The sequence below is a fragment of the Rhincodon typus genome, chromosome 15 (genome assembly GCF_021869965.1).
Source record: "Rhincodon typus isolate 14 chromosome 15, sRhiTyp1.1, whole genome shotgun sequence".
NCBI lineage: Eukaryota > Metazoa > Chordata > Chondrichthyes > Orectolobiformes > Rhincodontidae > Rhincodon > Rhincodon typus.
In genome coordinates, this window is record NC_063346.1 from 37,216,497 (window position 1) to 37,241,377 (window position 24,881).

Consider the following 24,881-nt stretch of genomic DNA (forward strand, 5'->3'; position numbering starts at 1 on the left):
CTTCTCAGAACTGTGCGCACAAACTGGCAGTCTCTCCTACAAATGACTAAACAAATATCCATCATTGGCTGTAAAGCTGTTTGAGATGTTCTATGGTTGTAAAAGTCATGATATAAATTCAAGTTTCTTTCTAATATTATGTAATAAAAATGATCTTAACAGTTCTCAGAAATTAAATGACATTTAATGTATAAACTGAATTAAGAACTAAATTAATAATTGCTGTAGACACTCGTTCTCTTAGCCTTCCTTTTCCAATCTGTCCTCTGATTAATTTTACCTCATCTCATATACTGTAATACATCTTTACAGGTACTGGTACTCTGCCAATATCTCACCAAGAACCAGGTGTTGTAAATGAACTTTGACAGTGAAGATCCTCAACTAAAGTTACCACGGGGGATGTAACAATTAAGTCACTTGCCTCACAATCTCCATCAATTCTCCACTCATAAGAAATACTCAAGTAGGTGTTTATCACCCCAAACACTGAACATACAACATCAGTGCCAGCATCGTCAGTGCATCTGATTTAAACTCAACAATCTCTATGGAAATGTTAGTGCAGTATTACTGGAACAAGGATGCAATAGTTTTTTTTTAAGCAAATACCCTTACATCAAATTGCATTTCCACATGTTCTCAAAAACTGTCAGTAATTGCCAAAATAAACGCTTTAAAGGAATACCTTCTTTGCTAACTATGTGAAATGCTTCTAATGTGAAGATACTTACTGTTTGAAAACTCAGTTCTATCCTCAATTATGACATACAATTTCTTTCCACTCAAACTAGTCACCGTGACAACAGTTTCATGCAAGTTGTAGAAGTAATGAGCTGTGTTCACAATACCTTACCTTTGGTCTTCATTCTGCTGATCAGCTGATCTCTCTCGGTCATCAGTTTGCATTGGTTCCCCTCTGGCATCCATCTCATCTTTCCTCCGTTCCCCATTGTAATCTCCTGTCCTTAGCTTCTCCCCTTGCTTATGGGATTTCTCCAGATCCTGCATGAAATCTATACTCTGCTTCAGGCTTTGGATTTTCTCCTAAAGAGACAATCACATACTGAGTGAGTCGTCTACACAGAATACAGAGTGCCACTACTAAATGGCCACAGATGTAGAACTGAATAAGTAATAGTCACTACTTCTCAATCAATTCTGGTACTAAGTTAACATGTGGAAAAATGTATTTTACTTGGACTTATGTAAAAATGGACATGGTCTATAGATGTTGTACTTTGTGCATTCTCCGGACATCTCAGCTTTTCAGAGCTTGTAGGCATCCACAGAACTAACTCTGGAACAGCCTAATGCAGAAAACTCTCCAGTACAATTCTCTCCAGAATAGTCAATCCTGACAGGATGCTATCTACCTCAGCTAAAAGCTCGTGAAGCTCGATATAGATCTCCACTGGGCCTGCAAGCACAGCACTTAATGGCAGTCATTAAATAAAACGGAACACTCAAAAACGTCCAAATGTTGTTTCCAAGGTAAAGTTTCAAAATGTTGTTGAGACTGAATTAGGAATCAAGCCATATTAAGCAAAATAACTTATTGAAAACCATCAAGAGTTCAGTTAATTTTAAATCAGACAGTTTGTGGGACTGCATTGCTGAGAGAGGAGAGGGTGAGGGAAGGACACCGACATGCAGGCAAGGTGAGGACGCTGTGACATGCAGTCAGCATCTCCAAGGAGGTGCAGGTGAGGTGAGGATGCTGTGACATGCAGTCAGCTTCTCCTAGGAGGAGCAGGTGAGGTGAGGACGCTGTGACATGCAGTCAGCATCTCCTAGGAGGAGCAGGTGAGGTGAGGACGCTGTGACATGCAGTCAGCATCACTAAAAGTACAGAGGTTCTATCTATCCCAGGTGTTGCGAGGGATGGTACTGGCTGCACTGCCATGGAACGCTCCAAGTAGTTGGATCGTTCCATGTCACTTGTCTTTCGTGGAGAAACGTGCAAAGAAAAACACCTTTGACCATACGTTTTATCAGGAAGTAGTCAGCACGTAGCGTCCTCAAGACCCTGCATGATTCTGTCCGGCTGCTCCCTGAGCAGATGGTCAAAGTCATTTGGCAGAATGCCTCATCACCAGAACTTTCCAACAAGCACCAAGACATCGCTTGTGTGGTGGTGAGAAGGGTGCTACCTATGAGATCCATCGTGTTGGCCCGGACTCTCTTTGCCACCACCCATTGCCCTTGAAGTGGCTGTTGCGGTGTTCAGACTGTCACACATCGCCTTATGGAATGTGCCTTTGCAAAGGAAATCTGGAGAACGATGCAGTGGTTTTTGTCGACGTTCATCCTGAGTAGCTGTGACAGAGGACTCTGTGCTCTACGGTGTGTTCCCTGGGATGCACACCTAGACAAACACTGACTACGCCTGGAGGACAATCACCTCTGTGAAAGACACTCTTTGGTCTGCCTGAAAGTTGTTGGTCTTCCAGAGCAAAGAGTTGACGTTGACCGAGTGCTGCAGAATTGGACATTCCAAAGTCCAGGACTACGTTCTGAAGGATGCGCTAAAGCTTGGGGCAGCTGCCACCAAGGTGCAATGGGGAAAGACTACTGTTTAAAGATCTTTCTGCCGAAGTACAATGGGATCCGTTCACTTATCAGACTCTCCTGGTGCCTCAAACGTATGTAAATAAAATCTTGTATAAGTAAATGCCTTGGGTTTGTTTGTTCTCCATATGTAAAAACTGTGTACAGAATCGAACTGCTCCAACGACTACATACGTATAACAAGATTTTTATGAATAAAGTATATTTTTGAAATAAAAACTGTTAGTACCACCCAGAGGATTGGGTGAGGCAATGATCCTGTAATAGACAGTCAGCACCACTCAGAAGAGTGGTCAAGGCAAGCAGCATGGTAAAGAAGCAGACGGACTGTTGATGTGCCTGAGTGGAACTTGGAACATAAACAAGAATATGATCTTTCTAGTTTATATTTAGGAGAAAGTAAAATAAAAGCAAGGGGTCCATATTCTATTCAGTTATGAATGGGAAACTCAGGCCTATAATTTGCACATCCTGTACTATGTGGAAAGCGCTTGATGCTCCTGACAGTTTGGATGACCATGTGTGCGAGAAGTGTGCTTGGCTGGAGCGACAGAAGCTCCCGGTTTTGGAGCAGGTGCAGCAGCTGTGGGGGCAGTACAGTGCATTCACGAGGTTGAGAGGTTTGTGGACAGCATGTTTCAGGTCACCCTGCAGCTTAAGGAAGTCTCGGCAGAGAAGGAATGGGTAACTACTCGACAGAAGAGGAGGACTGGGCAGGTAGTGAGGGAATCCCTTGAGCAATCTTGCTTGAAAACCATTTTTGGAAGTCAGTGAGATTGATGGTTCCTCTGTGATGACCAGCCGAAGCCAGGGCAATGTGGGGTCTCCAGCTGCTCAGGAAGAGGGAAAAAAAAAAGAGTATGGAAAGGCAATAGTGGCGAGGAGGCTAGACAGGTACCTCTGTGGTCACAGATGTGACCCCTAGATGGTATGTTGCAGTTATGATGCCAGGGTCAAGGATGCCAGAGAACAGCTTCAGGGCAGTATGAAGGTGAACAGCCAGAGTTTGGTGTGCTCTACGTTGGAACCAATGATATAAACATAAAAAGATAAATGAGTCCTGCAGGCAGATTTTAAACAGTGAGGTAGAAAATTGAAAAGCAGGTTTAAAAAGGTAGTAATCTGCAAGCTACCCGTGGTGCTACATAGTACTGAATGTAAGAATAGAAGGACACTGGAGTTGAACGCGAGGCTGGAGAGACGCTAGAGGAGGGGACGAGGTTAGATTCCTGAAGTATTGAGATTGTTTCTGAGGAAGGCAGGACTTGTACAAGTTGGACAGGTTACACCTGAACAGGAATGGGACCATAATCCTCACAGGGATGAATGCTAATGCTATTGGAATGGATTTAAACTAGTTTTGTGGGGAAGAGGATCCGGATAGATAGCTAAGAGAGGGAGAGAAACTGAGATGGAACTAGAAGTTAAAACACAACTGAATCTGGAAAGCAGAGGAAACCTAGGATAGATAAGAAAGAAGTAAGTGAGTTTAGCTAGGCCAAATGGAACATATTTTAATGCAAAGAGCCTGAGGAATAACAGAAATGAGCTGAGGGCACATTTCGGCATGTGGCAGTATGATATCATAGCTAAGAAGAAGACTTGGCTGAAAGATAAGCACAGCATTGGCAGCTCAACATTTCTGGTTGTAAGGACAAGACAAAGAAAGGAATTGAAGAGGAGGGGGTGTTGCAATATTGATCAAGGAATCAATTATAGCAGTAAGGAGGGATGATATCTTTGAGGGTTCATCAAATGAGACCAAATGGGTAGGAGTAAATCACACAATCTGGCAATACTCTATCAGGCGTGTACTACAGACTCTCAAACAAGCAGGGAAACACAGAGGATCAAATATGTCGTCAAAGTTCTGAAGTATAAGGATAATAAGGCAGAAATAAAATGGGATTTTGAATACCCAGATATTAATTGGGACAGTTTTAGGTGTGTAAGGTAGAGGGGAAGCAAAATTTTTACTGCATCCAGGATAACTTTTTTTTAAGTTTTTTAAGATGACCTTTTAAAAAGGGCAGGGCAGTTCTGGACCTAATATTCAGAAATGAGCTGCAGCAAGAAGACGACATATCAGTAGGGAGCATTTTGGAAATAGCAACCATAAGTCAGATATATTCAGGATAATTATGGTAAAGAATATGGATGGGCTGGGAATAAAAGTTTGAAACTGGGGAAAGGCTTATTTTTCTAAGATAGGATACAATTAGACCCAAATGGAATGGAAGTCACGACTTGATGCTCAGGGCAGGAGAAAATAGCAAATATGTCCCATAAAGACAGAGTGAGACTATGACCAAAGATCTCTGGAAGTCAAAGGATACAAAGATGAAGGTTAAGAAAAAAAGCACATGGCAGATACTGAGGGCTCAAAATAGCAGAGTACCTGAAGGGGTATAAAATGTGCATAGTGAATGGGATGGAATAAAATCCAGAAAGCAAAGAGAGAAAGCACTGATGGGAAGAATAAATTATTTTTAATTTAGAATTCCAGGGAGCAGGGTAATTACCCAAAGCAAGATGAAATGTCGCCAGTAACTGCCATGCAGTTCAGCATATCATAATCCCGTCATGCAATTCAGCTGGATGTCCGGTCTTTGGCTGATTCGGTCCAATAATTTATTTTTCATTAATTAAAACAATTATAAAGACTATGTCTGTTATGCTTCTGTAGTTTTGATTGTGGACTGAAGTGGGAAAGGAACAGTTTTAAAAACTGTTGGTTGAAGGACTGCTGCACTTTTTGAAAACAAGTAACGTGACATTTATTGTAAGTGCTGTTTCTATGGCCACTTACTCAAGCAATAGTTGAAGTGTAATTTGCAGACAAGCTGGAGCCAAGGGCTGTGTACAAATGGGAACCGAGCTGACCATAGCAGCAGACAGATAATTGGTCACGAGTCCACAGACCAATGACAAAGGCCTTTTGCCTGTTAACAACGCTGTGATGGGTCAAATAGGTAGCAGAATAGCTTTCGGCTGTGATCAAGTTAGCCAGAAGTCTGTTTAACATTTATTTTTTCTTCAGCAGTTGCTGTAAGTTGTGACATGTATTAAATAAGTTAGAGACTTTTATAAGTTTGAACCAGTCACCCTACACCATTTGAAAATAAGTGAAAGTACATAGAGAAGGAAGATTAAGAAGTAGAGTTCTGATTAGCACAAAGATCATCTTAGCAAATCCTGTGAACAAGTAGCATTGAAATGCCTTTCCAGTCTTTCCCTCCACCCACAGCACCCATATATTTTCCCTCTCATGTCTGTTTCTTTTGTATGTGTAATGATACGTTTATGAAGTGTGGGAGGAAGGTTTAGAGTTTTAACCAGTAGAGTTACATGCCACCAGTTCATAATGCTTTACCTGTGGCTGGAGTCTACTTATTTGTAATAGATAGTACTTCTCATTAACTATTGAAATCTGGTCTGACCTGGGTATAAAATAAAACAGGAAAATTGGGGAATTCCACTTCCTTTTAAAATCTCTAAAAGTTTGTTATAACTCTGGGAATAGCAGGGTTTAATTTCCAGCATGCCACCCTAATCAAATGTAAAACAATTCTGTACATAAATACTGACTTTAGCATTTCAAAGTACTTAAATAGCGAACAAGTGTCAGTTTTCTCTAGCCTGAGCAATTAAACCGTAATGAAATAAATTAAAAATATATTTAATGATTTACCTGGCTAAGGATTTTCATTCCAGAGTGCAACAACTTCTTTGCAGCCTTATAGTAGATAGTGTCTGGCCTGTTATAGGTCATGGCATTTTCACACATCATTTTAAAATCTCCCTGTAAAAGAAAGAGATCTGAAGTGAAAAATTAATTTCAACATTTTGGTTACAATTTGAAAACCTACTAATGCTACTTGTACTGACTCAATACATACTTCTATATCCGCTGTGACAATACATGTGACAAACTGGATGATTTATTCTTTTGTAGTATTCATGTGACTCCAACTAATACAGATGGCATTATTTTAAGATGAAGCTGTGTCACTTCAAGGACACAGAGTTTAACAACTGTTAATTACAATGGTGAGGTCAAAGGCTATTCTTAAGCTTGTAGCTCACTGGGTTTCTCTCTGAGCTGTGCGCAATAAATTCGATGAGTGGTTACAGAAATTGTGACTCAGATAGTCTTTGTTTCTTTGATAGGTGACATAGAAACTTGAGTCATTGAAGAGTGACAGACAGGAAAATTGCGTAGGATGTATTGATTTTACATTAATTATAAAAATAAAGAACCTCGCACAACACTTTCAAAGTCAAATAATCTACACAGGAGGACAGAAACACTCTCCCATGTAAGGCGACAAATTCTAACCGATGTTAAACAATATTGGATTACTTCTTCAAATATCAATTAAGAGGCTGGATACCAAGAAGCTGTTTTGTTTTTAATCTTTTAGGCAGTGGTGAAGAGTTCAGGCATGTTACACCCTCCCTGATTTTCCATTCTAATGATGTCATTATGTACAGTGGGCTGTCAAACTACTCCTAAGGTATTTTGAATATGCTGAAATGAAAAATGATGCCCCAGCGCAGCTGCAGGAATGTCATTATACGTAACATTTTTATAAAGAAATTAAAATTTACATACACATATCTTAAAAATAATACGCTTTAGAAGAATTTACTATGTGATACTGACGCAGTTTAAACATGAGGTAAGAAAACATGTCTGTTAAATTGCTGGGAACAGGATTCAAGTGTTATTTTAAGTTGCTTGGAAACTGGCTTATTGCTGCAACATGCACAGTACAAATGTATAAAAGTCTTGCACACATATATAAATACACTTACTGAAAGGGAAAAATGTGCAGGGTTCGGGGAGAAGTGCACTAACTGAATTGCTCACTTGGACAACCAGACACGATGGGGTGAATGGCTTCTGTAATACTGATGTTCAGGAACGCCTGAAAGTGTTTCATATGCAGTAAATTACCTTTATGTCCAGTGAGTTAGATTCAACAAAACCAGCAGCTGATCTCTACTGGTCCCTTTCTAAATATATGCTGATCTCCCCCCGCATAAATGTTTGCTAAAATGTGTAACATCTTTAGTAAGAACATATAACAGATCTCTGATTAGGGTTCTTTAAAATTTTCTCAATTTAAATATTAAGCAAGACTGCTCTCCATATATTTTACTAGAAGCTGTAGAATCCTCTCATTTGCTATATAATCCATATTACTTTAAAAGCAGTAGTTGCATTAGAATTATGAACAAAGCCACATTTACTGTGGTCACATTTTGTCAATACTGCTTTCATAACCAAGCAAATCAATTGTGCTGACACTGTATTGAACATCAGAGACTGGACACAGTCCCGGTAACAGCTATGTGCACACTGTAAGAAGGGGGCAGACAGGTTAGAGTTTCTTAAAAGAAAGTTCTGCTGATTTTTCAAAATCTTTTGACCACATTTTAGATATTTATTGCTAATTGAGCATAATGTACAATCAACATTTCAATTACTGTACCTTTAATTCCTCGAGGTCCTGATACTCATTTTTCTTCACCTTCTCCTTCATTGAACTGAAGTCCATTGGGTGTTTAATGATCAGAGAATATCCAGGAGCAATAAAATCAGTAACAGGGAATGAAAAAAATGCATTGGGGTCTTTCCTGCAGGGGGAAACATAGAGGGAAGACTGAAAATTTGGTAGATCATATGTGACAAACAAGCTTTTGCAGTATATATAACGAATGTATATACACAGATTTCAAAACTGAACTTTATCTTGTTACACCTTAGTGTGAGTAGCCCAAAATGCAAATTAAACAGTTGAAAGAATATCGGCGATTGCAACAAAAAGCATGACAAAGTGAATACACAAATTCAATAAATACACTTCTTCACGGACACCAACATATATTTGTTACATAACTTGTCAAATCCCAATACAGCATATTGCACTTCAAAGTTAAGTGGTTAGCTCACAATTTGAAGTTACTGTTTAAAATCTACTCAAGGAGCAAGGCCCACAATGTAGGACATTACTAAGGCTAAACAAGAGCAATCAAGATCCAAAACTTGGCTATTAAATAAACAAAGTCCCTCATTTGAAAAAAAACAAAAGGCAAGAGCAAAATGCCAGGGATGTGGAAACCAGGATGTAGTAGGAGGAAAGATAGAAAATGTTCAGAAAGAATTGGGAAAGAGACATAGCACTGGACTAAGACACTATAAGGTATTAGTGGAACCAGACTAAGATGAACTACAGTAAGATCTAACTCAGGTCTACAAATATGTGGTAAAATAAGATGAGCTGCAGGTCAAAAAAGCAAAGACAGAATATGATGTGTGGTGATTACAGAGGGGTACTAAATATTTCTGAATACAGGAAGGGTAGGGTAGCAAAAAAAAAAGGCAGAAAGAGTGGTAGTATTGATTAAGAGGATAAAAGACTGGTTGTCAAAGGGCATTGCCTGGAGGGACCAAGGTCAGAAACTACTTGCTTAGAGTTAATAATGATAAACGTGCCATTACACTACTAGGTGTATTCCATAAGTCACCAACTACTAAGAAGATATTGAGGAACAAATCTGCAGGGTAATTACAGAGGGGTATGAGAACTATACAGTAGTTATTAAAGAGGGGACTTCAATTTTCTTAATATAAACTGAGATAGCAACATTGGACAGGGACAAGAGGAAGATGTGTTTCTGAAGTGTGTTCAGTAGAATTTTTAAGAGCAGTGTTTCTGACCCAACAAGCAATTAAGTATTACCAGTCCATTTTCTGGGTAAGAAGGTGAATCAAGTGTCAGTAGGGGAGCATTTAGGAATTAGAGTTTCCTAGATTTTGGATTAGCAATGGAGAAAAGGCATGGGGAAATCTAGAGCAACTTACACAGCTTAAGGAGGGCCAAATTCAGTGAGCTGAGGACAGACCTGCCCTATCAGCCACTAGACACAATCTGCAGCAGGAATCCTATAGTCCAGGCCACTTTTACAGGGAGAGACAGGGGAAGAAATGCTAGTGAGCCAATGCACCACTGACAATCCAATGGTTACCAGTAAGCCAAAATATAAGGCCCTGCAACCAGCCATGAGATGCAGTCCCACTGAGCAGTGGGACAAACAGACCTCAGAGATGGCAGCAACTAGAGACAAGTAAAGCAAAATGTAATGTCTTCCTCTTAAATAGGTTTTTAAACATTTATTTCAACAATTATTTTATTTAGCAATGTAGGAATTCAGTCAGTCATGTTGTGTGCCATATTTCAGTTTTTAAATGTACAAGAATAGTGTTTTTTTTGGCTAATGAAGACTCCACACAACCCAACACCAGTTTTAACATCGATTCATATCAGAATCAAAGGTTCACTTAATGTCATATTTTTGGGAATATAACCCCAAAGATAAGACAAACTTAGAATTATTCTAAATTGTGAGGATAGTGATAGCTTTTAAGAGGCTTATGGAACATGCAGCTGTACGGAAGATGAAACTTAATGCAGAGAAACATGTAGTGACACATTATGGAGGGAAAGATAGGGGAGACAAAATAAACCAAAGGGTATGATTCTAAACGGAGTGCAGGAACCTGGGTGCAAGTGTACACAAATTATTGAAGGTGGCAGGATAAGTTGAGGAAGTGGTTAAAAAGGCATATGGGATCCTGGGCTTTACAGAAAGGGTCAAAGAATATAAAAACAAGGAAGTCACGAAGAACCTTGAGAAAACATAGATTCTGTTGCAATGGGAGTGGTGCGTCCAATTCCAGGCATTCAACTTTAAGGAGGGTTTAGACAAGGCGCTGAAAAGGTTTATGAGAAGATGTCCCAGGTATGAAAGACTTCAGTTATGGGAATAGATGACATAAGTTGAGATTGTTCTTCTTTGAGAAGACTGAGAGAAGATCTGATAGAAATGTTCAAAACAAAATCTGAACAAAGTAAACAGAAAGAAACTGTTTCCTTTGGAAGAGGGGTCAAGAACCAGAGGAGTTAGATTTAAGGCGATAGGTGACAGAATCAAAAGGTGGCATGAGAAAATATTTTTCTACATCGTGAATGGCTAGGATCTGGAATGCTGTATCAGAGTGGGTGATGGAAACAGATTCAATTTTGCCTTTCAAAGGGGAATTTAATTCATACACGAAGATAACAATGAAAATTGCAGGATTATGGGGCAAGGGCGGACAGTGGTACTAGCTGAATTGCTTCTGCATAGTGATATAACTATTTTGTGATTCAATACTGTAGCAATGTGTCATACAATCCAATTATTTTCAATACAAATTTTACATTCATTTTTGAAAATGTAGAACAGTTGCAGCTTCTAAAAAATCTAAATGTTAACAATGCATCAAAATAACTGTTGTCATGGTCAAGCCCAGCTCCCCCATCCATTCCATTGCTTCTTTGAACAGCTACTACTTGCCTCTGAAGTTGCCGCAACAGTTGATACTGCAATTCTTGAAAGGGTGTTTGATATTCTTTAATATGAACAGAAATGAAACAAATTAGCAAGTTAAATGTGTGCCTAAAATTCAATGAAAGGCAGCGAAGATGCATAGGTCAGAACTTTTTTTAAATTTTTAATTAAAAATCAATATAAACTCGACATTTAATCTTGCAACTAGAGGCATAAATTTAAAATCATTGACAAAAGACCTAACGGACAAATGAGGAGAAATATTTTCACTCGAGTTTTTTGGGATCTGGAACATTCTACCTGAAAACAAAGTGGAAACTAGTTCCATAAGTAATTCTGAATACATATGGGTGTATGAGATAAGCAAGATTACTCTTTCAAAGATCCATTGCTGGCAAGACACACTGAGTGGTATCTTCTGTGCTGTAGATTCTATCTTTCTGTATACGGCCTATGAGTAGCATGATGTAGACAGTGGATATTCAGAGTGAGAACTCACTTCCCAGCACTGACATCCCTTAACAAACACAAAAGAATACAGAGTAAAACATTCAAAATCGGCTAAAGAGTTCTATAAGATCAACTGCACAGTTTCTCAAACTGTATCAGAGTATGAAAAATGTCAGAGTAATACACATGGAAAACAGGGCCTTTGGCCTAAACCATGTTGACCATAGTGCTCACTCAGCTCGTTCCAATTGCCCGCATTTGGTCCATATCCCTCTAAAACCGTCCCAGCAACGTAGCTATCCAAATGATTTTTAAGATGTTGCTATTATACCTGCCTCAACCACTCTCTCCGGCAGCCCATTCCATATATGCACCACTCTCTGCATGAAGACGTTGCCCCTCAGGTCCTTCTTAAATCTTTCCCCTCTCAACTTAAACCTATGCCCTCTAGTTTTCAATTCCCCATCCCTGGGAAAAAGACCATATGTGGTCTTATCACGACTTGTACAACAGTAACATAATGCCCCAACTCCTACACTTCAACTCTGATGAAGGCCAGCATTCTAAATACCTTCTTCACCACCCTGTCCACCTGTGACACCATTTTCAATGAACTATGCTCTTGTACTCCTTGGTCCCTCTGTTCCACAACACTCCTTAGGACCTTACCATTTACTGTATAAGTCCTACCTCGGTTTGACTTTCCAAAGTGCAACACCGCACACCTATCTGTATTGAACTGCATTTGCAAATCATCAGCCCACTTCCCCATCTGATCAAGATCCCTCTGTAATTTTTGATAACCTTCCTCACTATCAACAATACCTCCTAATTAATCATGCCTTGTACATTCCCATCCAGATCATTTATGTAAATAACAAATAACAAAGATTCCAACACGACCCGTGGCACACCACTAGGTACAGGCCTCCAGTCCGAGAAATACCTTCAACCATCACCCTCTGCTTCTTACCATCGAGCCAATTTTGAATCCAATTAGCTAGCTCTCCCTGGATCCCATGCGACCTAACATTCGTGACCAGCCGGCTGTGTGGGACCTTGTCAAAGGCCTTACTAAAGTCCATATAGACAACATCCACTGCCCTACCCTCATCTATCTCTTTGGAAAACTCTGAAAGATTGGTCAGACATTGACTTCCCGCGCACAAATCCATGCTGACTATCCCTAATCTTACCTTGACTATCCAAATGTTGGTTGATCCTGCCCCTCAGTATCCCCTCCAATAACATGCCTACCACTAATGTCAGGTTCATTGGCCTGTAGCTCCCTGGCTTATCTTTGCTACCTTTCTTAAACATTAGCCACCCTCCAGTCTGCTAGAACTTCACCAGTGGCTAAAGATGAAGCAAAAATCTCTGCAAGGGCCTCTGCAATTTCTGCTCTAGTCTCCCACAATGTCTGAGGATGGATTAGATCGAGCCCAGGGGATTTATCCACCTTAATGCGCTTTAAGCCTGCAAACACCTCCTCTCTGGTAATGCGTATATGGTCCAAAATATCCCCACTTGTTTCCCTCGTTTCCTTAGCATCCATGATTCTCTCCTCGATAAACAGTGAGGAGAAATATTCATTAAAAATCTCCCCCATCTCCTGTTGTTTCATAACTAGGATTGCCATGCTGACCTTTAAGGGGACCTATTCTCTCCCTAGCCACCCTCTTACTCTTAATATAGATATAGAACCTCTTGAGATTATCTTTAACCTTATCTGCCAGATCCATCTCATACCCTCCTTTTGCTCATCTGATTTCCCTCATAAGTGTGCTCCTATACCTTTTATAGTTATCTAGGGATTCACTCGAGCCCGATAGCTTAAATGCAAAGTAGGCCTTCTTCTTTTTCCTGACCAGAGCCTCAATATCCCTTACCAGCCAGGGATCCCTAAATCTGCCAGCTTTTCCCTTCACCCCAAGATTCTTGATATCACACTTTTAAAAGCCTCCCATTTGCCACTCGTTCCTTTTCCTTCAAACAGACTCACCCAATCGACCTTTGCTAGATCCTGCCTAATGGCCCCAAAATTGGCCCAGCTGAAGTTCAGCACCTTTATGTGTGGGCCTGTCCTATCATTTTCCATAACTATGTTAAAACTGAGAGAGTTATGGTCACTGAACCCAAAGCGCTCTCCGACTGACACTTCAGTCACTTGCCCGACCTTGTTTCCTAACGGGAGGTCCAGTGTTGCACCCTCCTGAGTAGGGCCCTCTACATATTGATTTAGGAAACTTTCTTGGACGTATTTGATGAATTTTGCCTTCTGGGTGGCCCAGTTAATACACGATAAATTAAAATCTCCAACCAATTCTACTCTATTATTCCCACAGGTATCCGCAATCTCTCTACACATCTGTTCCTCTAGTTCCCGCTGGCTATTTGGGGGTCTATTACACAGCCTCAACAGAGTGACCATCCCCTTCTTGTTTCTTAGTTCTAACCAAATGGCCTCATTTGATAAAAACCGAAACAACTGCGGATGCTGTAAATCAGGAACAAAAACAGAAGTTGCTGCAAAAGGGACGACATAAAAACAGTGCTTAGAGAGAATATTCTTAAGGGATCATCAAATGAGGCCAAAAACAATATCAGAGTTAATGTTTTGGGTCCAGTGACCCTTCCTCAGAACCCCGTCCTCGGGTCACCGGACCCAAAATGTTAACTCTGATTTTTTTTCTTCACAGATGCTGCCAGACGTGCTGAGCTTTTCCAGCAACTTTGGTTTTTGGCTTCATTTGACGATCCCTTAAGAATGTCCTCTCTAAGCACTATTGTTATGTCCTCCCTTATCAAAAGGGCAACTCCCCCTCCTATTTTCTGAAGGAGGGTCTAGGCCCGAATCGTCAGCCTTCATGCTCCTCTGATGCTGCTTGGCCTGCTGTGTTCATCCAGCTCTACACCTTGTTATCTCAACTCCCCCTCCTCGCTTACTTGTACTTCTGTCACACCTGTAGCTTCTGTAGAACATTCAGCTGCCAGTCCTGCCCTTCTCTCAGCCACGTTTCTGTTATGGCTATAATATCCCAGTCCCCAGAGCCAATCCACGCTCTGAGCTCATCTGCCTTCCCAGTCAGGCCTTGTATGTTGAAATAAATGCACTTTAAACCAGAAATCTTTTTCCTCCCTTTACTGAACCCCAGCTATCCTGAACAGTAAACTTGCCCTTGATGGCTAATGTATTTTCCCCTGACTTCTCGATGGGCCCTCTCTTATTCAGAGTCCCAACTCCTGGCAAACTAGTTTAAACCCTCGTAGATAACACTAGCAAATCTCCCCACGAGGATATTGGACCTCCTCCGTTCAAGTGTAACCCGTCCTTCTTGTACAGGTCACCTCTATCCCAGAAGTGATCCCAATGATCCAAGAACTGAAAACCTTACCCCCTACACCAGCTCCTCAGCCACCCATTCATCTGGCCTATCTTTTTATTTCTATCCTCTGTGGTGCGTGGCAGTGGGAGTAATCCGGAGATCAGTACCCTTCAGGTCCTGATTTTTAACTTCTTACCTAACTCCCTATAATCATATCACAGGACCCCATCCATTTGTACCAATGTGCACAATGACTTCTGGCTGTTCACCCTCCCCTTTCAGATGTTCTGCACCCGCTCAGAGACATCCTTGACCCTGGCACCCAGGAGGCAACACACCATCCTGGTGTCTCTTCTGCAGCCACAGAATCTCCTGTCTGTCCCCCTCACAACTCAGTCTCCTAATAGTATCGTTCTATCTGACTGCACCCTTTCCCTCTGAGCCCAGGACTAGTCACAGCGCCGCTGACCTGATTACTGCTGCTAGCTCCCATTTAACACTGAAAAAGTCAGTGCATAAAGTTAAAGTATAAGAGAGATTTTTTGTAAAATATCAAAAACTCACCTTCTATTTTTATTAGAGGAGATGTGATGTGTCTTTCTGGTGGCATTTCAAACCTCGCAGGAGATCGACTCCTTTCTTCCTCTTCCCGTTCACTGACAGCAGGTTCTTTCTCCCGCTTTTTCTTTTCATCCTAAAGGGAGATTAAACAGTTTTCAATAATATTTACTTTTCCACCTGGATCTCTAATAATCAGAATGAAATCACAAAGTATTGAATGTGAAAGTGGGAACAATTTAATGACTTGGATTTTTTTTTTGCTAACAGCAACATTTGAGGTTATCAGTGCTCTGCACAACATAGAAATCAGATTGTCCCGATTCCGTGGCAGCTTCACCATAACAGTATCTTGCCAAGAGACTCATCGTTCAAATACATGAAACAGGAATGTCTCACTAACTTGATTAAGTTGTTTGAAGAAGTGATGAGAAAACTGATGTAGATGAGGTGTATGTTGTCTATAAGGATTTCAGTAAGGCTTTCAACAATGTTCTACATGGTAGACTGGTTAGCAAAGTTACATCACATGGAATACAGGAAGAACTAGCCATTGAAGTTAGGAGACAGAAGGTGATGGCAGAAGATTGCTTTTCAGACTGGAGGCCTGTGACCAGCGGTGTGCCGCAAGGAATGATGCTGGGTCCACTGGTTTTTGTCATTTAGATAAATGATTTGGATGTGAATATAGGAAGTATGGTTAGTAAGTTTGCAGATGACACCAACTTTGGTGGTGTAGTGGACAGCAAAGGTTACCTTAGAGTAAAACGGGACTTTGAACAGATGAACGAATGGGCCACGGAGATGCAGTTTAATTTAGATAAATGTGAGGTACTGCTTTTGGTAGGACAAATCAGGGCAGGACTTATATACTTTATGGTACAATCCTGGGGAGTGGTGTCAAACAAACAAAGGTTCATAGTTCCTTGAAAGTGGAGTCCCAGGTAGATAGGATAGTGAAGAAGGCATTTGGTACACTTGCCTTTATTGGTCAGTGCATTGAGCATAGGAGTTGGGAGGTCATGCTGCAGGTATACAGGATATTGGTTAGGCCACTTTTGGAATACAGCATTCAATTCTGGTCTCCTTGCTATAAGAAGGTTGTTGTGAAACTTGAAAGGGTTCAGAAAAGATTCACAAGGATGTTGCCAGGGTTGGAGGGTTTGAGCTAAAGGGAAAGGCTGAATAGGTCGGAACCCTGGAGCATTGGAGACCGAGGGGCGACCTTATAGAAGTTTATAAAATCATGAAGGGCATGGATAGAGTCGACAGTCAAGGTCTTTTCCCCAGGGTAGGGGAGTCCAAAACTAGATGGCATAAGTTTAAGGTGAGAGGGGAAAGATTTAAAAGGGACCTATGGGGCAACTTTTTCACACACAGGGTGCTGCATGTATGGAATGAGCTGCCGGAGGAAGTGCTAGAGGCTGGTACAATTATAACATCTAAAAGGCATCTGGATGGGTATATGAATAGGAAGGGTTTCAAGGGATATGGGCCAAATGCTGGCAAATAGTGCGATATTAAATGTAGGATATCTAGTTGGCATGGACAAGTTGGACCAAAGGGTCTGTTTCCATGCTGTACATCTCTATGAATTTGTGAGAAGTAATATACATTTATACACAAGGACCATTCTCTGCAAAACAAAAATAATTTGTTCAAGCCTTCAGCCTTTATTGAATAATGCAGGATCTTAAAGAGCCTGTCATTACCTGGTACTTTATCTATCACAATACTTCAGCCAATCAGAGCTGACTTAGCAACCTATCAGCACCCTTTTCTCCAGCATTATAAACCGTAGAGAGTGTTGGAAATTCAGAACTCTTGCATTCATTGTGATGAGTACAAGGTGAGCAGTTTTGGCAACATGTCTCCCTTTCAGTAAAATAATCTCATCTTTATTCCACGTTCTATGATTTGGCGTTGAATTAAATATTCAACTTCTTGATTCAGACTCTGCACATCTCGGGAAAGATTCTTTGATATAAAAAGAGATACATGGTTGCTTCCTCGATTCAGACATGTCCCAAATTCCTGTAGAGGGCACCACACTGTGTTGGCTCTTTAATTACTACAAACCTCCGTGCAAAAACAGAACATTCTGTGGGCAAATGTAACTGTAACAAACTGCTTCTTGTTTACGCACATTAACTCGAACTCTGGTTACTTTGTTGATGCTTTTGATTTAAACAATTCAAGATTGTGAACGACAAACTGCTTTTCACATTCTTGGTTTGCTTGTACAAAGTTGTATATTTGCATATGTTGTAACACATACCTTTCTTCTTTTTCTTTCATCTGGGGTTGTGCGTTTCTCTTTTTCAGTTTTCTTTTTCTTCTTTTTCTTTTTCTCCTTGTGTTTGTCATGATCGCATTTATCTTCAATTAAACTTGACTCATGCCCTAAACTTGCTGTCGACAATTCTGTTATTTCACTACCACCCACTTTGAGCACCAGCTTTAGAGGTTTATCGGTATATTCTGTGAAGCAAAAGAATAACCAGCTGTAGAGTCTGGTAGTACTCATCACTCACTTAGAAGAAAGATCCCAACAGAAAAAGTTAGAGTTCATTTTGAGAGTGAAGAGAATCACATTAGGAGAGTTAACCTATTTTTCCAATCAATCTGTTCAAAAGATGTTATTATACACCCGTGGAGCAGGTGAGACTTGAACCCAGGTCTCCTGGTCCAGGGTTAGGTATACTACCACAAGACTTAATTCTTCAAAGCCATAACATTTCAAGGCAGGCAGATACTTATTCAATTTCACTGTGCTGGGTGAAATCTTACACTTCAGAAAAACACAAGTATTTGAGAATGAGAGTTGATTAACAAATTGCAATTTTGCATCTACAAGCAACATACTGAAGCCAACTGCAGCACAATATCATTTAGTAAAATCACGTTCAAAACAACATTCCAATCATCAGACCACCAGAAACCGAACATATCATTAAAGATGCACATCAGAATCCAATGCAAGTTCTGACGCAATTCGGAGACTTGGGACAGTTCCATGGTGCTTACTTGTGTCACTATCCAGGAAGCGTTAGATAGACTGTTTTAATCTATCAACCCAGTAACTACATAACTGATTCCCCAATCACCCAGCTACCCCACCACCATCCAACCTTACCTGACTACTCACCTCCCCCTCAACAGATTTGACCAATCCCTCGACCTGACTACCGAGTCACTCATCAATCTACTTCCTCACCCGTCCAACCCACTTACTGATTCACTCGTCCGTAGATCCACATTTAAAGATTGGGCCTTTGAAACAAGTTCAACAAAAAAGAATGTTCCCTATCTTCTCCCAACTTTACTTCACTCGATGGATATTCCCAAAGGACACTGTATTGCTAAGACAGCTGGAGTCAGACAATCAAGAAGGAAGTGAGGAGCAGCATTGAATTGGGAAAATCTACGACCAGAGGGGCAATCAGATGATCACTGCTGTTTAGAAGATGTGAGCCATATTCCGAGAGATTTACAATCAATGGCACCATCTTGTATAGTATTAATTTTCAGAGACCAATCTTGCACACAATCATACCCTAAAGCTCATTCTTCTCCAGGTTGAAGAGGATTAACAAACCCAAACTGAATTATTTAACATAAATTCTAAGCCAATGAGGTACTAAATAGAAAAGAGAAGATTTTCAGCCTCTTCCATCAAGTTACTCTTGATATCAGATAAAAACTCTATCCAGTGAGAATCTAGGAGACTGGGAAAGACAAGAATCTTGCTGCAGAGCAGTGGAAATTCACCTCAAGCTGCTAATGGCTAACTAATCAAAAGGGAGATCAGCAAGTTGGCCAAAGATTTCCACCCTGGATACAGTCAGTGATCTAGTTGTATCCACTTTAGGTTTGAGAAATGCTTATTTCCTTCAAGTTTACCTCAAACATATTTGTATATCATTGCTTGTAAAATCCACCATAAACCAGCACAATCAGGCTGCATTTGAAGACGTATTTTCTGTTTTAAAAGTTTTATTTTGCTTCAAGTATTCCAGATACGTTTAATGACCCCTGGACTTCTCAAAGACCTAGGAAGTACTTTTTGAAATGTGGTCACTGTGTAATGTAGGAAACACATCACCAATTTACATGAAGTAAACTCCTACAAACACCATTGTAATAATGACTAGATAATCTGCTCGTGACACTGATTGAGGGATAAATATTGGTCAGAACTCTGGGGATAACTCCAATTAATTCCAACTAGGGATGACCTCTTACTTCCACACTTAGTGGGCAGAGACAGAAAATAAGCTTTTGCTGAAGGTGTATTAACAGCCTGAAGACAGGAAGTCAATTAACAGAACAGTCTTAGCTAGACAATGGAAGAAAGGCAATGAATGAAGATGGTGTGCTCAAACATCAAAGCCTGTGCAGAGATAACTAAATGGGATCAGAATCGCGACTCAGGCCACTGAGGTCTTAGTCTTATGGCCCATACAGAAACCAGAGCTCGTGACATTCTGGTAGAAGCAGGGGGGAAAGCTGAGAGGCAGTAATATATCTGAGGACCTTTGTGAGAAAAGGGAGTGGGCAGTAAATGAATAGGATATTTGGAGATCAGCATTTTGCAGCTCCTGCCAGTAAATTAATAATCAAACAATCTATAGGGAAGAAACTGCTTTCAGTAAACTTTATCGTTCAATGAGAACACAGAAACTTTTTAAAGTAAAACAGGGTGACCAGTGTACTGTACATTGTTGATAGAGTGCAGGCTGCAAATACAACAGCATGCATTTATCACCTTTATAGAATTGAAACTCCTAAAGCACTCCACTAAAGAGTAACAAAAACTGACATTGTCAAAGGAGATATTAGGAGAATGACCAAACACATGGTCAAAGTGGTAGATTTTAAGCATTTTCTTAAAAGAGCAAAGAGATGTAGAATAGGAGTTTGGAGATGGAAATTCTAGAGTTTATGACCTGGACAGCTGAAGAGACGTTTATCAATGTTGGGACAAGGAGAGTGGAAGATAGACAAGAGGTAAGAGCTGGAGGAAAACAGATACCCGAGAGGGAGACAAGGTTGGAAGAGGTGGCAAAGAAAGGGATTTGAACACAATGGTGAAAATTTTAAATTTTAGACTTTGCTATACCAGCAGCCAGTGTTGGTCAGTGAGCAAAGAGATGATGGGTGCAGTGGACTTGGTGAGTTAAGGTGTGGACATAAACCTGCTAGACAGTAGAAGCTGGGAAACTGGTTAGGAGATGACTGGAACAGTCAATTTGGAGGTAATATTAAGCATTGCTGAGGATTGCAACTGCAGATGGGCTAAGGCAGGAGTGAAGAAAGGCATGATGGAAATAAAGTAACATTTCTTGGCAATGGAGAGGATATGGAGTTAGAATCTCAGCTTAGAGTTACGTAGGACACTGAAGTTACAAACAGTCCAGTTCAGCTTCAAAGAATGTACAGGGAGGAAATCAATAAATTACTGTAGTGCCTTTTGTAGAGCGGAAGAGCATTCTACTTAAAAATATTCCATTCATATAAACTGCTCTGAGACCATAACACACAGGAGCATAAATAGGCCATTCAGCTCATCAAGACCACTCTGCCATTCAATGAGATCATGTCCAATCTGATATTCTTCAATTCCACTTTCCTGTCTTTTCCCCATAACTCTTGATTCTCTTAATAATTAAATATCTGTTTATCTCAGTCTTGAATAAAATTAACAACCCTGCCTCTACAGCTTGAGGTAAAGAATTCTATATTGTGAGAAAGAAGAAATTCCTTCTCATGTCTGTCTTAAATTGGTGAGTCCTTACTCTGAGATTACGCTCTCTGGTCCTAGACTCTCCCACAAAGGGAAACAATCTTTCTGCACCTATACTGTCAAATCTGCGAAGAATTTTATGTTTCAACAAAGTCACCTCTCATTCTTCTAAACTCCAATGAATACAGGCCCAACTTGCTCGACCTCTCTTCATAAGACAGTCCTTCCATCCCTAATGAATTTTCTTTAGATTGCCTCTAATATCTTTCTTTAGTTAAGGGGATCAAACCTGTTTACAGTATCCCAGCTAGTACCTGTTATAGTTTTAGCAAGGCCTCCCTATTTTTATACTGCATTCTCTTTGAAATAAAGGACAATGTTCTATTTGCCTTCCCTATTTCATGCTGAGCTTGATTGCAAGCTTTTTGTGATTTATGCATGAGGGCTCCCCAATGTCTCTGTGCTATAGATTTCTGCCGTTTTTCTCCATTTAAATAAAATTCAGCTTCTCTATTCTTCCTGCCAAAGTGCATAACCTCACATTTTTCCATATTATAGTCCATGTGCTAAGTTTCTGCCCACTTACTTAACTTAACCTGGGACCTTACCAAGGATTATTGGAAGATTACTATTAGTGCATCCACTATCTTTGTAGCTACTTCTATTAACATGCTAGGATGTTTCCCAGCAGGTATAGGGAACTTATTGGTCTTTAGTCCCAATGCCTTCCCTAGTACTTTTTTTTCCTGTAGCGATTGTTATTGTAGTTATTTTCTCTCTTTCTTCTGTCACTTAATTTAGTATTTTTCAAATGCCAACAGCATCTTCTACTAAGAAGACTGCTGCAAAGTATTTATTCAACTTCTGTACCATTTCCTGGTTCCCCATTATGTCCTTAGCCTCATTCCCTCAGTGGCTCACGATAATTTTGGCCTGTCTCTTCCTTCTTATATATTTAAAGAAGCTCTTGCTGTCAATCTTGATATTACTTGTAAATTTTCCTTCAAAAAGTTATCTTCTTCCTCTTTTTGGTAGTCTTTTATTGGTTTTTAAAACTTTCCCAATACTCTGAATTACCACTAATCTTTGCCACATTATGTTTTTTTTGTCAATTTGATGCTATCCTTAACTTCCCTGATTAAGCATGATTGACTTATTCCCTTTCCAGAATCCTCCTTCCTCACAAGGATATATCTTTGTTGTGAGCCATAAACTTTTTTTTTTAAACATGTATGCCATTGCTCCTCAACAGCCTTTGCTGTTAACCTCCTTTCCTGGTCCTCTCCAGCTACCTCTACCCTCATTCCTTTGTAATTAACCAAATTTACGTTCAGCAGAGTTATTTCCATACTAAGCTTCCCCTTTTCAAACTAAATGCTAAATTCTATCATGTTCTGGTCACTGTTTCCTGGGGATCTTAAACTCTGAGATCATTTACTAAAACTGCCTCACTACAGATCACCAGAACCAAAATAGCCTGATCCCTGTTTGGATCTGCGAAATTTTGTTCTAGGAAACTGGCCCAAATATACTCTTATGAATTTGTCCTTGTGGCCAATATGACTACTCCAATCTGTATGAAGATTAAACTCACCCATGGTTAATAGCTGCCTTCATTAACTCCTAACTTATTCTCTGTCCCATCACAAAGCTACCATTCTGGGCCTACCAGTGTCTTTTTTAAAAATTTCTTCCCTCTACTGGTAAGGATTCTAGATCCTTTAATTCAAGATTACATTTTGCTATCAAACTTTTTCCAACCTGTACTAACAATGCTACTCCACCGTCCTTTCCTTCCCATCTATCCTTTTGAAATGTCATATATCTTTGAACATACTGTTCCTAAATTTGGTCTCCTTCTAACCATGCCTCTGTAATGAATAGGAGATCATATTCTTAGTGTTTATGTTGTTAATTCATTTATTTTCTGAATACTCTACGCATGCAAGTAAAAGAGCCATTAGTTTGGCTATTTGCCATTTCTCTGTTTTTGACCTGATTTAATGTTTCTTTTCTGTGTTTGCAAACTCTGTCCCTTCCTGTCCCACTCTGCACATCACTATCTAAATAGTTACCCTACAAAGATGCCATATCCTCTTACTTTGTAAGCTTACATTTCTCCTATCACCCCACTAGTTTAAAGCCCTATGTATAGCCCTAGCTATTTGATTCACCAAGGCACTGGTCCCAGCAGAGTTCAAATCAGGCCGATCCCAATGGAACAGTTCCCTTCTACACCAGTATTGGTGCCAACGCCCAACAAACCAAAATTTATCCTACCCACACCAATCTTTGAGCAATGCAGAGGATCCTAGCTCACTAATAGAGGCTGAAGGCCTGCCACTGCATCCTGTGATTATTTCCATTTGGTTCAAGATAGCCCTGCAAACTAATACCTAATGGTTGGAAGGGACTGAGTCAGAGAAGCAGCAGTAAACTACGAATTACTGTGCTCACAGCTTAGGCAGTGTATGTGGCCTTTCTTCTAATGTCCCCCATATACAGTTTTAATCTCTAAAACCTCAGCTGATGTCAACCAACACTTGAAACTGTTTGGTTTGTGTTGTATGCTCCCACAGACCTATGTCTAAAGCAGTGAGTGGAGATTACTTGCATGCACTCTCTCGGTACTTGGTTTGGATATCTGCAGGTGACCAGAGAGTCCCCCAGCCGCAAGTACTCGCAATTTTTTTTGCTACTAAACATGTTCCGGTGAAGGGTCACTGGACTCGAAAAGCTAACTCCACCTTTCTGTTCGTAGGAAGCTGTCAGAGCTGCTGAGTGTCTCCAGCACCTTCTGTTTATGTAAGGAAGGAAGGATGTTACAATGTACCACAACACTCCGTTGAGTGACCCCTACAAGCTGCTGATAGAACCCGGGGACATCGCACGGGGTTCTAGAACGAAGTGTATCCTTGCAGAGTGTTAAAATAAATCGCAACAAAACACGACTTGAACCTCTGGCCCAAACAGAGAAGAAACACCCAAGAGCAAAGGCATATGGTTAGCGGAGGCGCGGGGAGGAAGAAAGGGACAGACAGAGAGAGTAACAATTGGTGCTGCCCTTTAAAAATAACGACTGCGGTAGATTCTGTGTTGATTCTGCTTTTGATGGACCTCCTCCCCCGGGGCACCGTAACGTTTCAGGCTATGGGAGGGGTACCAACCAACATTAGCAAGCACCCACAGCAGCGTCTCCACCCTCTCCACACCCTAATCCAAACCCCCGGTTCCTGTAAGACAACCTCAAAACAAATAAACATCCCCTTCCCTCCCTTTCTCAGCGGGGCCGAGTGCTTTCCGGAGTAGCCCCGGTGTTGGTTCAGTTCGGGGCACTAGGCCCGGCCGTGGAGCCCGGGGGTGGGACCAGCTGTAGGAGAGCGGCCTGAGTGAGGAGGAGATCCACCCGGGGAGCCGCTCTTACCCTCTGCTGCGTGCTTGTCCGCCTTGTGCTTCTTGTGTTTCCTCCCCATTGCCGGGCGCCTCTGACACGGACAATGGAGACGGCGACAGCCCCGAGCCCCAGGCAGGCGCCGGGCGCCTGTCATCCGGCAGGAGCAGCAAACAAACACAGAGACATCGATCGCCAGCCACAGGCACCCAGAGAGTGAGAGACATATCGATCAGTCAACTCTCAATGGCCTGCGGGCTGTCTATCTCCAAACTCAACCCACTGCAGCTCATAGAGCTAAATGTATTCATTTAGCAGATTGAATTACAATGGGAATAATGTCAACAGACGAGGGTTTATATTCACCATAAGCAGTTAAAGCAAAAATGGTTTTAACCAAGACTCCTGCCGTAAACGTGGACCATCCTCAAAATTGAAG

At 40.8% G+C, this 24,881-nt stretch overlaps 1 protein-coding gene across 1 annotated transcript in view; it reads right to left on the minus strand.

Annotated features, from left to right (window-relative positions):
• Positions 1-24,627, minus strand: part of brd7 (bromodomain containing 7) — a 38,383-nt gene extending 13,756 nt beyond the window's left edge. The window contains exons 1-7 of the mRNA XM_048606028.1: positions 24,476-24,627; positions 17,584-17,786; positions 15,312-15,441; positions 10,978-11,032; positions 8,070-8,214; positions 6,263-6,373; positions 857-1,047 (exon numbers count right to left, since the gene is read on the minus strand). Of these exons, the coding sequence (XP_048461985.1) occupies positions 857-1,047; positions 6,263-6,373; positions 8,070-8,214; positions 10,978-11,032; positions 15,312-15,441; positions 17,584-17,786; positions 24,476-24,599 (959 nt within the window). The 5' untranslated portion in view covers positions 24,600-24,627. The remainder of the gene's footprint in view (positions 1-856; positions 1,048-6,262; positions 6,374-8,069; positions 8,215-10,977; positions 11,033-15,311; positions 15,442-17,583; positions 17,787-24,475) is intronic.
• Positions 24,628-24,881: the final 254 nt, after the last annotated feature.